This window comes from Nilaparvata lugens, chromosome 6, assembly GCF_014356525.2.
Source record: "Nilaparvata lugens isolate BPH chromosome 6, ASM1435652v1, whole genome shotgun sequence".
Lineage (NCBI taxonomy): Eukaryota > Metazoa > Arthropoda > Insecta > Hemiptera > Delphacidae > Nilaparvata > Nilaparvata lugens.
The window spans coordinates 12080438-12095652 of record NC_052509.1 but is presented as its reverse complement, the minus strand read 5'-3'; the positions used below and the strand labels follow the sequence as shown (position 1 = coordinate 12095652).

Here is a 15215-nt window from a genome sequence, read left to right as displayed (position 1 = left end):
AGACATTCTGGCCACGCAAGTCACGCTTGCCTGTTTAGCGTACCATTACATTCACGGGACGTGACCTATCATAGCTAATATGATAAGCATCGTTCACTTTCTTCCTGAATCAAACTAACAACTAACTATAACTAAAACTATAACTATAACTATAACTATGACTAAGTACCTGTAGCCTTTCTATACTGTAACTAAGAACTATAAAACCGTTACTATCATGAACGGTCTATATAGTAGACAAGTGAACGATTCTCTTCCGTTTAGGAGGCTTGAGAACGTCACAATTTTCAAAAGTGGGTGATTGATTGGATGCTGAAAAATGTCACAGAAAATTGGTATCGGTCATGCTAAGTACCTGCTCAGTATATTCTTGGATGTGATTGTGTTTTCCTGGACTTTGCTCTTCCCTAGGTATTCAAATCTGTCACCATTTTGAAGAGTTGATGATTGTCATGATGTAATTGAGCACACGGAATTGAAGGCATGATTCTCCCTGGTTGAAGCTCCATTGAAACTCTCGAATAAGTCTACGAAACTGTCAATCAATGGAGGTGGAGCTTCAAGGAATAACGTTTTCAACAAGATTTGAAGCGTTCAGATAGGGTGAGGATTAGAGTTGGAGTTCTTTATTCATGTATGTTACAATATATTCTGGCATATACACTAATTTGCATTGAATGATCGTATAGATAATATTTATTCAACGAATTTAACAACGTATGAAAAATTATCACAATGAAGATTAAATACAATTTGAATAACGATAGTATAATATTGTAATGTAACTACATAAATCGGCAGTGCTTCAACAAATAATTGTCGACTCTCTGAAAAGTATATAAAACAATATCCTTCCCATCAACACACGAGCGAAGTAACTGGATTACTGGGATCCCTACTGATGAAATTGATACATTTTTATAAGAATTTGTTTTAGTATTTATAAAATAGCATTATAGTAGATACCTTTTTTCGAAATTAATATTAAATAATAGATTAAAAACACAAATTAAAATTACTATAGTGGCAGAGTTTGTTTAGCAATGGTATTGCTATCCTTGTCTATCATTCTCTTACTTGCTTAGCTCTGTTGTCAGATCGTCTTTTAATAATTAACAAAAAAAGTCTTTTTTATTATGAAAATGCATTATGAAATAATTGAAAAATAGAATTTCTTGCTTAATAAAAATATAATTGATTATTTTAAACGAGAATGAACAGTTAATATTACATCAATGAACATGTATCAGCTACCGTCTATAGGAGACATTGACAAGACCGTCATTTTGGATCGTCAACGTTGTTCTCCTATCTTTCTCCACTGCCATTATAACGTGGACCTCACTATAGATTTCTTCTATCGCTAATGCAAAAATTGATAAATTAGACCAAATTGTTCATACTTTTTGTAAGTATATAACTCTTTGCAAATTGATCTCAATTCCAATGTTAATTGTTGGTATACTTATTACACAATTCATCAAACCATCAATTAATGAATTATTTCGATTTTTGTGTTGCAGAGAGCAGTACCTGTTCAACGTGTTCGAGGTGATAGTATCGACTCTCGAATCGAAACTGCAGCGAATCGAGAATCTCGATAAAGCTGTGGAGCATCTGATGCGCAGAGTCGAGGCGCTCGACTCTCGAGTCACAGACAACATCGATAAAACCGATTCGATAATATCGAAACTGAGGACTCTCGATTTGAAGCTGTTCCAGCCTTCCGGGGATCCAACGAACATTGATATCAGGCTGTTGTCACTGGATCAGAAGGTGAGAGAATTAAGATGTACTTGTTGAAGTAGATGTATTTCCAGTCTCAGAAAACTGGAAAGAGTTGAAGATGGGTCTCCAAGTGAAGACTAATTTCATACACATTATAGTAATATTATATGTATAGTGAAGTCCAAGTTATAATGGCAGTATTTCATCAACATTGGTGTTGCTATCCTTGTCTATTATTCGACAAAGCAGATAGCACTATCTTCTTCTAGCTCCGTGAAGTTACCAGATAGGTTTTTAACAATGCAGAAATATGATCAACCAACAAAATGTATAATCTCAATTATGAGAATTTCTTATTAATTCATTGGAAGATATATTTTCTTGACTAATAAAATATAATTGATTATTTGAAACAAGAATGAACAGATTATATCACATCAGTGGCAGTGGCAAGGCAGATAATCGTGCATTGCTTTTCTTCTAACTTTCTTCACTGTCATTATAGCGTGGACTCCACTATAGTAGGCTCGAAGAGTTCACCTTTATTTTATATTGATTCATACAATAAATACATCATCAAAATGATAGGGAGAGAAAAAATAATGTAACCTTGTGCTATTCCTCTCCCAAATTCAGATAAGATTACACATAGTCTGAAATAGGTCAAGTCTTGTAGTTGTTCACTTCACAAAATGTTCAATCCTATATCATTTTCACGAACTAGATTTTTAAATTCAGATGCTTCAAAACCAAACATAGAAAAAATATTTCACATTATCATCACTAAAATAGGAAATATTCACATTATTAATATTAAACGAAAATCCAAATTAAATGCAGTGATTCACCCCGAAGACTTCTGCTACTGCAAATATTGACAACAGGGTAAACATCTGGATGGAAATTCGATGAGCGCTACTATTAAACAATTATTTGTCAGCCCGGGAATCCAACCCAGTACCTCCTAATTGCCGGTCAGGAATGCTTACCCTTAAACCAAACTGACAATCTCTGGATAGCAGCGCTCATTTTATACTAAGCCATAGCGGCCAGCCAGTCTACAGATGGAAATTACTATTCCGGGCTGACAAATAATGTTTTAATAGTAGCGCTCATCGAATTTCCATCTACCTGTTTACCCTGTTGTCAATATTTGCAGTAGCAGAAGTCTTCGGGGTGAATCACTGCATTTAATTTGGATTTTTTTGTTTGATAATAACTAATTCATTAGCATTTGAATAATTGCAATATCTCAGTTATTTCCATCTGTAAATATTCACATATTAAAGAAATAATCTTGTAGGATCAAAAAACAAACTTAATATTCTAAAAGCAATTGTCATTCTCATTTCCATTCCTATTACCATTTACATTTTCATTTTCATTTCTATTTTCATTTCAATTTTCATTCACATTTTCATTTAAACTTCTATTCCTCAATTGTCATTCTAATTTCCATTCCTATTACCATTCACATTTCCATTCAAATTCTCATTTTCATTGCCGTTTCCTTTACATTCTCGTTAACATCTTCATTCAAATTACCATTCCCATTTCCATTTACCAGCTTTTTCTGTTCATCTTCCCCAGGTAAACGACATCGACTCAAAACTGGTGACCTTGAAGAATCAGCTGGATTCTAACTTCCTGCCAGCTGATGACTTCAATGCAGAGGCTTCGGAAAAGAAGCCAATCAGCATGAACGTAGTGGATGTGTCCAAGCTGATAGGCAGTGAGTTAGACTCGCTTCGCACGTCGACGGCCAACGTGGACCGCAAGCTGCAGTTCCACATCAACCTGGTGTCGGAGAACCTGGGCAAAATCCTCGGCATGATGACGGATGTGCATGAGGCCGTAGTGGAACCGGTTATCATACACACTGGACAACCGCAGGCTTTTAGGAACAGGTAGGAGAAAAGTCGGAAAATTGTTTGATATTGGTGAAGGAATTGTTTGATTCTTGGTGAAGGTATAAATAAATTGTTTGATTTCTTCTGAAGGAATTAGGAAATTGTATGATTTTTACAATGAATCAAGGAATTGTATTATTTTTGGTAAAGGAATTAAGTAATTGTTTTATTCTTGGTGAAAAAATTATGAAATCGTTTGATTTTTGGTGAAGAAATTAAAAAATTGTTTCAACGTTACTCTGGTGGGAAAATAAGGTAGTAGCTCCAGCATTCTAAAGCTTTAAAAAATGTCTGATATTTTGGGGGTTTTGAGGGTGAAGCCATCCTCTGGCGTGTCAGCAGATTTCGGATTCGAATTCATCGCCCCAAAATACATAAGAACAGTCGAGAAATAGTATATTTCGCACCTAGAGCAGAAAATGAGATTTTTCCAGCTCGAGATCGGTTTTGAAAAGATTGAGAGCTGGAAAAACATTTTTGCCCGTGCTGCGAACGATATTTTTCGCCACACTACAGGTATTGCTGACAAAATAAATAAAGAATACAAAATAAAGAATACTCGTTAAGCTATCGTACCTATCTCTTGATTTTAGTGGTAGAATATTTGCAGTCAGGATTGCAGATTCTTTTAAAATTTCACTTGGAGTACCACAGTCATCTTCAAGCATTTTTGAAAATTCGGAATGCACTAGTCAACAATAAATAATTGAATAAAACTGGTTGCGAAGCGAATTAGTTTGATTCGAAACTGGAGCTGAAATCATGGCGACTTCAGCTGATGATGAAAGTGGACACTCGCCCGATCTAGCGGATGACTTATTAACTACTTCCATGAGCGGCTGGAAGAGAGACAACTTTCTGGCCTAGACCGGAAAAGAAACCCTTTTCTGACGTCGTCTGCAAACAAGGTCTTTCAGATCTACGTAGGGACTGGAAAACAGCTGCTTTCTGTGCAGTGTGGCAAAACATTATTTTGGGGTTGTTTCCTGAAAAACGACCAAATTTGAACGAAAATTTGACTGGACTACTTGTTCTTTTCTAAACATGGAAAAAGTGTGATATTCTTATTGCTTGAATTCTGTGCTTTTTGGTAAAGTCTCCAAGCTTAGCGTGACTTTTTACTGTATTAAAACTTGAAATTGTTGGAAATTGGCTTATCTCTCAGGCTTTCAGTGAAAATAATTCAAGAGATGTTATTTTCTGTTGATTATTTAAGGAGAAGAAGAACACAAAAAGGAAGAAGGTGGAGTGGGTAAAGTAGAAGACGGAGAAGAAGATAAGCTTTCAATATTAGGATAAAGAGATGAAGAAATGGATCAAGAACAAGATGACAAAACGAAGATGACAAGAAGAAGGTGCAAAGTGAAGAAGTAGGAGGAGAATAAGAAGCAAGAAAAATAAGGAGCTGGTAGGAGAAGGAGAGAAGGAGGAGGAGAAGAGGATTAAAAATGAGAAAACGCGTTAAAAAGAAGATGGAAGATAAGTATGAGAGGAGTAAGTTAATGGAGAGGTAAAAGCAGAAGAACTCTTGCTAGAAAGAAAAGAAAAAGAAGAAGGAGGAGGAGATAAAGGGAAAGAAAAAGGAAAAGGTTTAGCTCTAGTGACAATTACCTAGACAAAGTGATAAGACTAATCTTATAATCTGAAAAATTAGCATATTTTGGATAAGTTGATATGATTGTTGTGATGAATTGAATGTTTGTTGTGATTTTAAAAATTCCTTGAGGTATTTCCTAAAACCTCTGAGTATTTGAAAGCAATAACTGAAGATTAACATCCTACTAACTTAATTTTGTATAATTAAAATAATAATATTTTCAAATGTATAGTAATATGTTTAATGATAAGCTTTTTGTGTAGTTGAGAAGTTGATATTGTGGTAGTTATTCATATTGAATGAGAAAGACTAAGAAATTGTCAAAAACCACAGATTTATTGATACTTAGAAAGACCGGTTTCGGTTCGGAAAGACCATTGTCAATCTCTGATAAACCTTAATGATAAGGTTTTCAATGTATAATAAGATTCCTAAGTGCCGATTTCCGAGTTCGGGATGTAGCTAAGTTCTAGACTTTAAACAGCTGGAGTCAGAAAATTGACTTTCCGAACGAAACGGGGCGTAGTCGCAGTCAACGTTTAAATTAAATTTCGAGAAACTAGAAAATTGAACACAGAATAAAATAAAGAGAAAATAGTGTAAAGTTTCAGCTATTTTGTATCATTTAGGAATGTTTCATTTCGTCAAGGAAAAACGTTTTCCAATTATATAAATGAGATAAGTATTATTTTGCTGCAACTATGACTACGCCCCGTTCCGGAAAGCCAATTTTCTGACTTCAGCTGTTTAAAGTCTAGAACTTAGCTAAATCCCGAGCTCGGAAACCGGCCCTAAGATGTTTAATGTATGATAAAGCCGCGTTTACACCAAAGTTATCAGCAAAATGTTAATAGCTCCATCCTTATAGATTCTATTAGATTGAACACAACTTATCATACACATGATGAACATATGTGTTTGTCAAGTTCCGTTCAATCTAATAGAATCTATAAGGATCAAGTTAATAACATTTTGTTAATAACTTTGGTGTAAACCCAGCTTAAGATTCCTTAAATGTTCATATTGCCTCAAAATGAACATCATATTGCTTTGAGCAGAGAAAATCAATTACATGATTCTCTCTATTGATGTAATCGACCCACAAAACTGGGGAAAATATGAAACACGTATGCAAATCTCACACATATGAATATGAATACATGCATCGTGCATGATATGTTATAACATATTAAATATAGGAAAGCAGTAAATCTCATCCAACATGTTTACTCTATCATTAAATAAACAATAATTATAAAACAAACGTGTAATTCTACAGTGAAATTCACTTTGAACTGGCATCATTGGTTAGATGGGGAGTATATAGAGTTGTTAATAAGAAATTCTGCCAGTGAATGTAACTTGAAATATTGCACGAAAACTTGAAGTAAGTTTGCAAAAGTGTTGAAAAGTCTGCAAGGAAGAAAGAGGCTCAGAATTAATGAATACTTATTAGTTGAGATGATTTATTGAAGCCACTTGGAGTAGTCGTGAGAGGAAAAATGGCAATTTTTAATAATTATTGAGGACTTACAAGTTTCAATTCACTAACAAGTGAGAACTTTACAAGTTGAAATTACAAGTTTTGGAGTCGATGGATCACTTGAAACTGCTCAATCACAATTTTGCCTGTCTAATAATTTATTCGATTAATGAGACCTTTTTGGAAAATATATTGAGAGCTTGAGAGAATAAATAATGAATATTCGACCACTTACAGTATTTGCGGTAACTGATTAGCAAAATACAGTCAGAATGTTGCTAAAAAATATGCTCTTATTGAATGGATGAATCTGTTGAGATCATTCACACACATCAAAATAAATAGAATTAAATAGTAGAATAATTATTAGATAATAGAATTTTTCAATCCAAAACAGTTTTTTCTTCCGAATTTTAGAGTTGAATTTATAATTTTTTCTTATCCTTTTATTGTTTTTTCATATCATCGTCGACTTCTTCTTCTTCTCCTCCTCCTCCTTCTTACTCTTCTTCTTCTTCTTCTTCTTCTTCTTCTTCTTCTTCTTCTCCTTCTCCCTTGTCTTATTCTTCTTTTTCTCGATACTTCTTCCTCTTTTGAAGACCATTCATTGAATACAAAAATACGAAAAATAAAACATTTCCATCTTCATATTCAACATCTATTTGACAACATTATTGTCTTAAAAACGGCATTTGGGCTTTCTTCAATAATATTTTAATAGTTCATTTTTGTATTATCTCTTTGACCCTGTTCCAAAGTATCCCCTGTAAGTTGACCCTGTATCTTCTATTTTCGTTTTCCAGGACTACCCCAACTACCCCAGCCACAACGGTAATCAAGAACAGCAAACTAGACAAGCTAGTCCGCCAGATGCACCCGATACTGAGCGTTTCAAACAAAATGGACGAGGTAACTAATAATATTTCTATTTATTTATGAAAACAAAGAAGCAGACAGAATTCATCCCAAAAATTGCTCCCCTACAATAATTTCAATGATTCATTATCCATAAATAATCTTGATTGTAATATTTTATGAGTAATTCAATTATATTCTATTTTAGCCGATTATACAGTACAATAAATGTTCTAGAAGCCAAGTCATGAACAACACTCAATTAGAATATTATTATTATTATTATTATTATTATTATTATTATTATTATATTCATCTTATCTCAGCTGTTCTGAATAGTGAGTTGTGTTTTTTCTGGCTCTAAATAGCCTAATTTTGTCAAATTACGCAAAAATGTTCCAATTAATGGTGATTTGAGTGTGATATTTTTGGTTTTTATTCTGTTTTTAACCGTCAAAATTTAAAATTCTTAGTTTTCGTTGCTTTTTAGTGAAAATAGACTAAATTTTAGGAAAGTGAAACCATAACCCTATTTCGGGCATTTAAAATGTTATCTAAACTTGGGAGAGAAATAGTACAAAGAGTATCCTTAGTTTTTCTCTTCCAATCAGTGCTACTTTGTAAAAATTGAACTGAATATTTTTCAGGTAAAAGTGTTTTTTCAAAAAATTTCTCACCTTCAAGAGCGGATATCTCAGACAGAAACTATGAGAGATATGGAAAAAATGTAAAGGACAAAACCTGTTGGTGATTTTGTAAGCTTAAATTTTGCATGGAATATATAATCTTATGGTTCATAAGATGCATATATGCGAAAAATGAAAAAATAGTACTTTCAAACCACCCCCACCCATTTAGCACAGGGGGTAGGGGTGAGGACTTTTGATATGTTAATCCTCTTACTATCCTTAAAAGAGCTGTGGAGTTGAAAATTGTGTTCCAAACTTTTCCCTCTATAATCTTTCGTTGACTGGACTAATCAATATTAGAATTTCATCACGAACTACAATTTTTAACTTGAATTTTTTTTAAATAATTGAAGACTGGTAGTCTATTTTTCGAAAATTTCACACCAGTTTGTACAAAAGTCTGTTAACTTTTAAAACCATATTAAATGTCATCAATCAGAGAAGCCTTCTTCTCAGAGAAAACCCTCTCTGACTAGTAATCGTGAAATTTAATTACGAATAAAATTTAACAGGCTTTTGTGCAACTGGGCGTTAAGTTCAAAAGGTACTTACTTAGAACATAGAGGCACAATAGTATAAGTAGATATCCCATGGTATAGGACGTTTATGTCGCAACTTTTACTGTTATCTCAAGCCGATAGTCCAAGTAGTTCTTTCCCGTGAAGCTGTGTGACGCTCGTAGTCTCTCATACTGTGTCGTTCATACACTCTCACCCCAACAAAACAGTAAAAATCGACAATAATCGACAGTAATCGGCTTGAGATAACAGTAAAAGTTGCAACATAAACGCCCTATACCATGGGATACGCTACCATGGGACTTACGCTATTGTTTCTCTATGCTTAGACTATTCTGTATAGCCTACAATTTTCATGATAAATATACATAAATTTATATCATCAACAGTGATAAATATTATCTATTTTTCAGGTATGGGACGTAGTAGTAGGTACAAAAAGCTCGGTAGATGACCTAGTTCCGAAGTCGGACGAATTACTGACTCAGACACAGCGACAGGAGAGAGCCATCAGCGACATCCACGCCGACCTCCGCCTCACCACCAACAAGATCATCACCAACCTGGATGTCGTCGAGAAGCGACTCAAGAAGCAGGAGGATGATGTAGTCACCCTCAGCCAAAGGCCGGTGCCTGCTGAGTTGCTGCTCGATCCCACCATTGATAGGCTGGTGGAGTTTGGCAGTCAGAATAAGTGAGTAGGAAGCTAGGCATAACATACAAAAACATACACAATTATAATAATATAATATTAAACATCTAAAAATAATACAAGAAAAATACTATATACAAATACTCCTAAAACTGCAGTATATTTTTATGTCCATCTATGTTTAAGGAGTAAAGCCTACAAGTTAAAACCTGTGTGTAGACCTAGTACTGTATATGAAAATAAATAGTTAGGATTTTTGTTTAATAATAATATTATAATAATTGAGTGAGTAGAAGCTTATTATAAATAAATGAATGAAGATTGATTGATTCTTGAAATATTCTAGTAGTTTGAGGTGATAAAAAGATTTAGATCTGGCAATATTTTGCCATTATTTTGTAATAAAGAATCAATCAATCAAGCTACATTTGGACTGTTGTAAAAATTATAATTGGAACCGTTTTGGGCGTAAGTTAGCCTGTGGTACTTTTCTGTAAGTTGTATAACTCTGGATGATTGAATAAATGAATAAAATGAATAAATAAATTAAATAAATCAATCAATCAATCAATAAAGAGGCTCAAAAAGAAGAAGAAAGATAAGCCTGGTTTTCACTATTAGAGTTAGTGGTCGAGTAACTGGATACTAACTCTACTTTACTTACTTGATCGAGTAACTGGCATACTATCTCTACTCTACTTCCTTGGTCAAGTAACTGTTTTCACTACAATTGAGAATAGTAGGTAAAGTGTGTTATCTAGTGAACAGAAATAACCTTAAAATGTCAATCCTTTTTCAGGAAATTAACACTTCAATAAATTTAAATAAATTAATACTTTTTAATAAGTAACAACACTTCTTAAACTTGATAGCCTACGGCACGACTCTACTCTACTAGCTCGAGACTGTTTTCATTAGCATAGTAGTGGTAGAGTAGAGTGAGAAGCTGTGGTGGGGGAAGGCAAGTAGTAGAGTACTATCCCATTCTGCTCTACTAAAAACTAGTCTCTGCCATGACTCTACTCTACCATGAACGTTTTCATTGGGAGAGTTCACAAGATAGTTAGTACTTGCCCAGGGAACTCTACCACTAACTACTAGTTTTCTGTAAAGTGTGAAGTTTTTAGCTCAAAAATTTCTAGTTTCATTCAAAATTTAGACTTTTTGAATAATTATCAAGTTACTGTTCTAGATTTTTTGATTTTAAACTCTAATAGTATCTATTTGATTCAAAATTTGCTCGTTTATCTGTGTATTGAAGAGCGTAAATTGTATTTTGAAAAGTGAAAGTGACATAACCAACATTTTGATTTGGACAGTATAGTATAAATTGGAAATCGGACAGTTTTGGGCATGAGCCTGTTGTGCCTTTCCTCATGTTAGGTATTTGTACACAATGTGATAAATAAATAAATACTAATGAAAACCAGGTTTAATCCTCAAAGTCAGAAGTAGTTTTAATTACACTATAATCCAAACGTTAAATAATACTTGAATCCAAGTTAACTTGACTAATGTAAACCCTACTTATTTTCAAGTGAGTCTTTATCAATTACTTTATTTTTTTGTCGTAGATACCTAGTGGCCCAACAAGAGGACAGCCTCAGTTCGAACAACCAGAGCCCGATAACCGATGTGCCACCCCCGATCACAATCACCACCCCCGGAGGGGTGGGCGGGTCCACTGCCACCCCTTCGCCACCACCTCCCGCCCCCGGGGGCAGTGCCGCCAAGCAGATTCGCAACCGCAACGTCATCTTTCCCAGTGTCAAGAATAAGCCTTCGCCCGCCAACACTACATTCACCACTGATATTATCCCAAGTATCAAGGATGTTAAGGTGAGTTTTACAAACTATTTTAAAATATTAATAATTAAATTATTGAAAAATATAATTTCTTGCTTAATGAAATAAAATTGATTATTTTAAACGAGAATAAACAGTTAATATTAAATCAGTAAGCCTGCATCAGCTACCTTTTATAGAAGGTATTGACAAGACAGAGGATCGGCAACGTTGTTCTGCTATCTTTCATCACTGCCATTATAACGTGGACCTCACTATAGACTATTATAATTCTACATCCTAAATAGCATAATTTATGTTGAAGAGAATCTCCCGACTCTCTACCCCAACGGCTGTTAATAGATTCACATAGCACAAGAAACAATAAAACAAAATTGTAAAAAAACATTAGGCCTACAGAATTTAATTTTGATTTGTATTCAATAATAATTATTGATAATTAATAAAAAAATGATATATCCTACAATAGACTATCCAAAACACACAATTATTGTGTGATTATTATAAAGTAAGGTCCACGTTATAATGGCAGTGGAGAAAGATAGGAGAACAATGTTGCAGATCCTCAGTCTTGTCGATGCCTTCTATAGACGGTAGCTGATAGCCTGCAGGTTTATTGGTGGAATATTAACTGTTCATTCTCGTTTTAAATAATCAATTATATTTCATTAAGCAAGAAATTATATTTTTCAATAATTTAATAATGAATTTTCATAATTAAGATGGAATATTTTGTTAGTTAATGATTAATTCTACATTGTTAAAAGACGAACTGGCAACAGACAAAGCGAGAAAGAGATAGCGCTATCCACTTTATTGAATGATAGGCAAGGATAGCAATACCATTGCTAATCGAACACTGCCATTATAACGTGAACCTCACTATAGATTGTATCCTTTCTATTAAGCTGATTCACTTACTCATAGATTACTCAATTCAGTCAACAAATCTATCACAAATTAATTCCATAATATTCACTCACTAAACTACAACAACAAAAAGTTGAAATACATGTACAGGTGAGATACAGCATAGATTAAAAAAATAATCTTAATTTTAATAAATTAATAAATGATTAAGTAATCAATTAAATGATTAAATAAATATTAATTTCTTTCCCGGGCTGACAAATAATTTTTTAATAGTAGCTTTTTTCCCTGGGGCCTGTTTCATAAAAATATAGAAGTCCTGTAATACAGGAACAGCTGATTTTATCGACTATATTGAGCATGTAATTGGAATGGTGATTCTCCTGTATTAGGCCTACAGGACTTGTAACTTTTATGAAACAGGCCCCTGTTGTCAATATTTGCAGTAGCAGAAGTCTTCGGGGTGAATAACAGCATTTAATTTGGATTTTCGTTCAATAATATAATTAATTTCTTTACTTTATGGTTACAGTATTCTGTCTCCCTCCACAGTGGAAACAGTGAAGGTCCCATTACATACAATCCTTTTCTCCCGTCTCGGATGGCAGTAAAACACTTTATAATCCTTTCAGAATATTCCAGAAGAATAATAATATGTAACACCGGTCGTTTCTTGTTACGAAATCGAACTAGATTTCTGTAATCAAGTAAAGTACAATCATAAAATGGTGCGTTTCCTACTCACCATAGACCAGTGTAGTATCACTATAGTATTAAAGTATATACGGTACTATAAAATAGTATGAAGGAGAGTTATACTCTAGTATTCAGCCTTGAACTGCTGGGTTTTATTGTATAGAGACTGCAGGGAAAGTTGTGAGTAAATGACAGTCATTTTTTAAAATGACTGTTGATCATTTCGTGGATCAGTGTTCTATCTCCTAGAACCTAGAACCACAGATTTAAACCTGTGCATGGTTGTCTGTGCTATAGAAGCACAGAAGAAAGAAGGAAAACTATGTTCTCTGCTTTGTGCTAGAAGGCAACCATTGGTTTAGTTTTCAAGTCATAGTCGATCATTATCTGCTCAGTTTTCATACTATATTCGCGTCTTTTGTCTCAGTTATTTTTAGGGCAAAAGGAAACTGCTAGTTAAGAATAGTACTAAGATAGTTAGGGATTGGTTTACGAATAAATCAACAGTAAGTAACTTTTTCTAGAATAGAATAGCCTAGTTTTATTGATCAACAAATGAATAAATATTTATCTATTTTACTATCCATGACGACCTGCAAGTAATAATCTAATTAGAATGTAGTGTTGTTGAAAATAGTTCAAAAACGGAATAAATATTGAATTGATAAGCAAATGCATGGATATAAAGGAACTACTGCAAAGAAAAGTGATAACTTAGACATTCACAAAGATAAAATAACGTAGAGACAAACATAGAACAATGTCATACAATATGAAGTAAATCTTTGGAGAACAGTAAAGTAAACATTCAGAGAAAAATGTAAAAGATGGATAATAACAAAGCATAGAAAATAAAATTACAATGGATATGATGAAGAGTATAGGGAAGGATATCTGCTACTCAAACCTCATATTTCCTTATGAAAAGGAGGGTGAACGGAAACAAAATTATCACTGGAAATTACAATATCGCAGATAACATGTAACAACATCAGATAACTAGAAGCAATATTGGCATATCAACACTAGGTTACAAATTGACTCATTATGTTGACTCAATTTCGCAGTAAAGGTATTACTTCAAATATAGAACACCACAGTATTAACTCAAAAGCTTTTCCAATTTTTTCTTGAATATTTATTCAATTCCAAAGTGGTATGAAATACTAAACTTAAGCTACGTTTACACCAAAGTTATTAACAAAATTTTAATAACTTAGTCCTTATAGATTCTATTAGATTGAACATAACTTAACATACACATGATAAACATATGTGTTTGTCAAGTTCCATTCAATCTAATAGAATCCTTGAGGATTAAGTTATTGACATGTTATTGTTAATAACTTTGGTGTGAACCCAGCTTTCATAGTAAAGTAATAAAAAATTTTAATTGATATGATAAGTTACTGGAGATTTATCTGAAAATCAATTTTATATGAAATTATCAATAACTTATTCACTGAACGAATTAATATTAAATACAGTGGTGTCGATAAACTGAACAATTCAATTTTTTATCAACAACTATTCCATCATTTAGCTCAAGTTTTCAAATTACAGTTGTTAAATAACTGAAGCCAAATCCACACCAAATTAAAGTTGTCAACTGAGATTTCAATAAACTTCAGCAATATCATGCCATTATTTCAAAAAACAACAAAATTAAACTTGTTTTCTACAAAGAAAATTGAGAACTTTTTTGAAGAAATAAACTACCTATTTGTGAACAATATTTTGTTGACAATTTTGTTGTGTAAACGTGGCTTTAGAATGAACGGTATTAATGAAAGCTGCATTGAAAATTAAATGTGTACAATAGTAGAATTACAAGAAAGTACAAGTAAAACCGAGGATAAATCTCACAAAACTAGACCAAACCTTCCAAATTCAAACAGTTAGTAGAAAAATAAGAAAGTGAACGAAACATAGGAGCTACCCAGCTATAAATCAAGCTATCCTTGAAAGTAGAAATGTTACAATAAAAAACGATCATTCATCATCAAATGGTTACAGCACGAGTTACCCAGATAAATATCAAACACTGATCAGATTAATTATTGATCGAAGCTAAACGTTACTTGATTGGTAACTGCGATTAAAAAAAGATCATTGATCAAATCAATCAAACACAATTTGAGACTGTAGTTAACCGCGATTAAAAATAGATTGTTGGTCGATGTAATCAAACAAATTTGAGAGTAATAAATTATGTGTAGCCCACTAGAAATAGATTGTAGTGGATAAAATTTATCTACTCTAGTTTGAACGTAATTTGTCCAGTACACAACGATCAAGAATAAATTTATGAATCAATTCATGAACTCTCTAGTTGAAAGTAATTTTGTTCAGTGCAGTACCTACACACCGATAAAAATAAATATCTGATTAAATTCATAAACTCTAGTTGA

The 15215-nt window shown here is 33.2% G+C and overlaps 1 protein-coding gene across 1 annotated transcript in view; it reads left to right on the top strand.

The window, feature by feature from the left end:
- Positions 1-1518: 1518 nt before the first annotated feature.
- Positions 1519-15215, top strand: part of LOC111049611 (angiopoietin-2) — a 35349-nt gene continuing 21652 nt past the window's right edge. The window contains exons 1-5 of the mRNA XM_039430119.1: positions 1519-1776; positions 3319-3635; positions 7522-7627; positions 9194-9474; positions 11007-11271. Of these exons, the coding sequence (XP_039286053.1) occupies positions 1621-1776; positions 3319-3635; positions 7522-7627; positions 9194-9474; positions 11007-11271 (1125 nt within the window). The 5' untranslated portion in view covers positions 1519-1620. The remainder of the gene's footprint in view (positions 1777-3318; positions 3636-7521; positions 7628-9193; positions 9475-11006; positions 11272-15215) is intronic.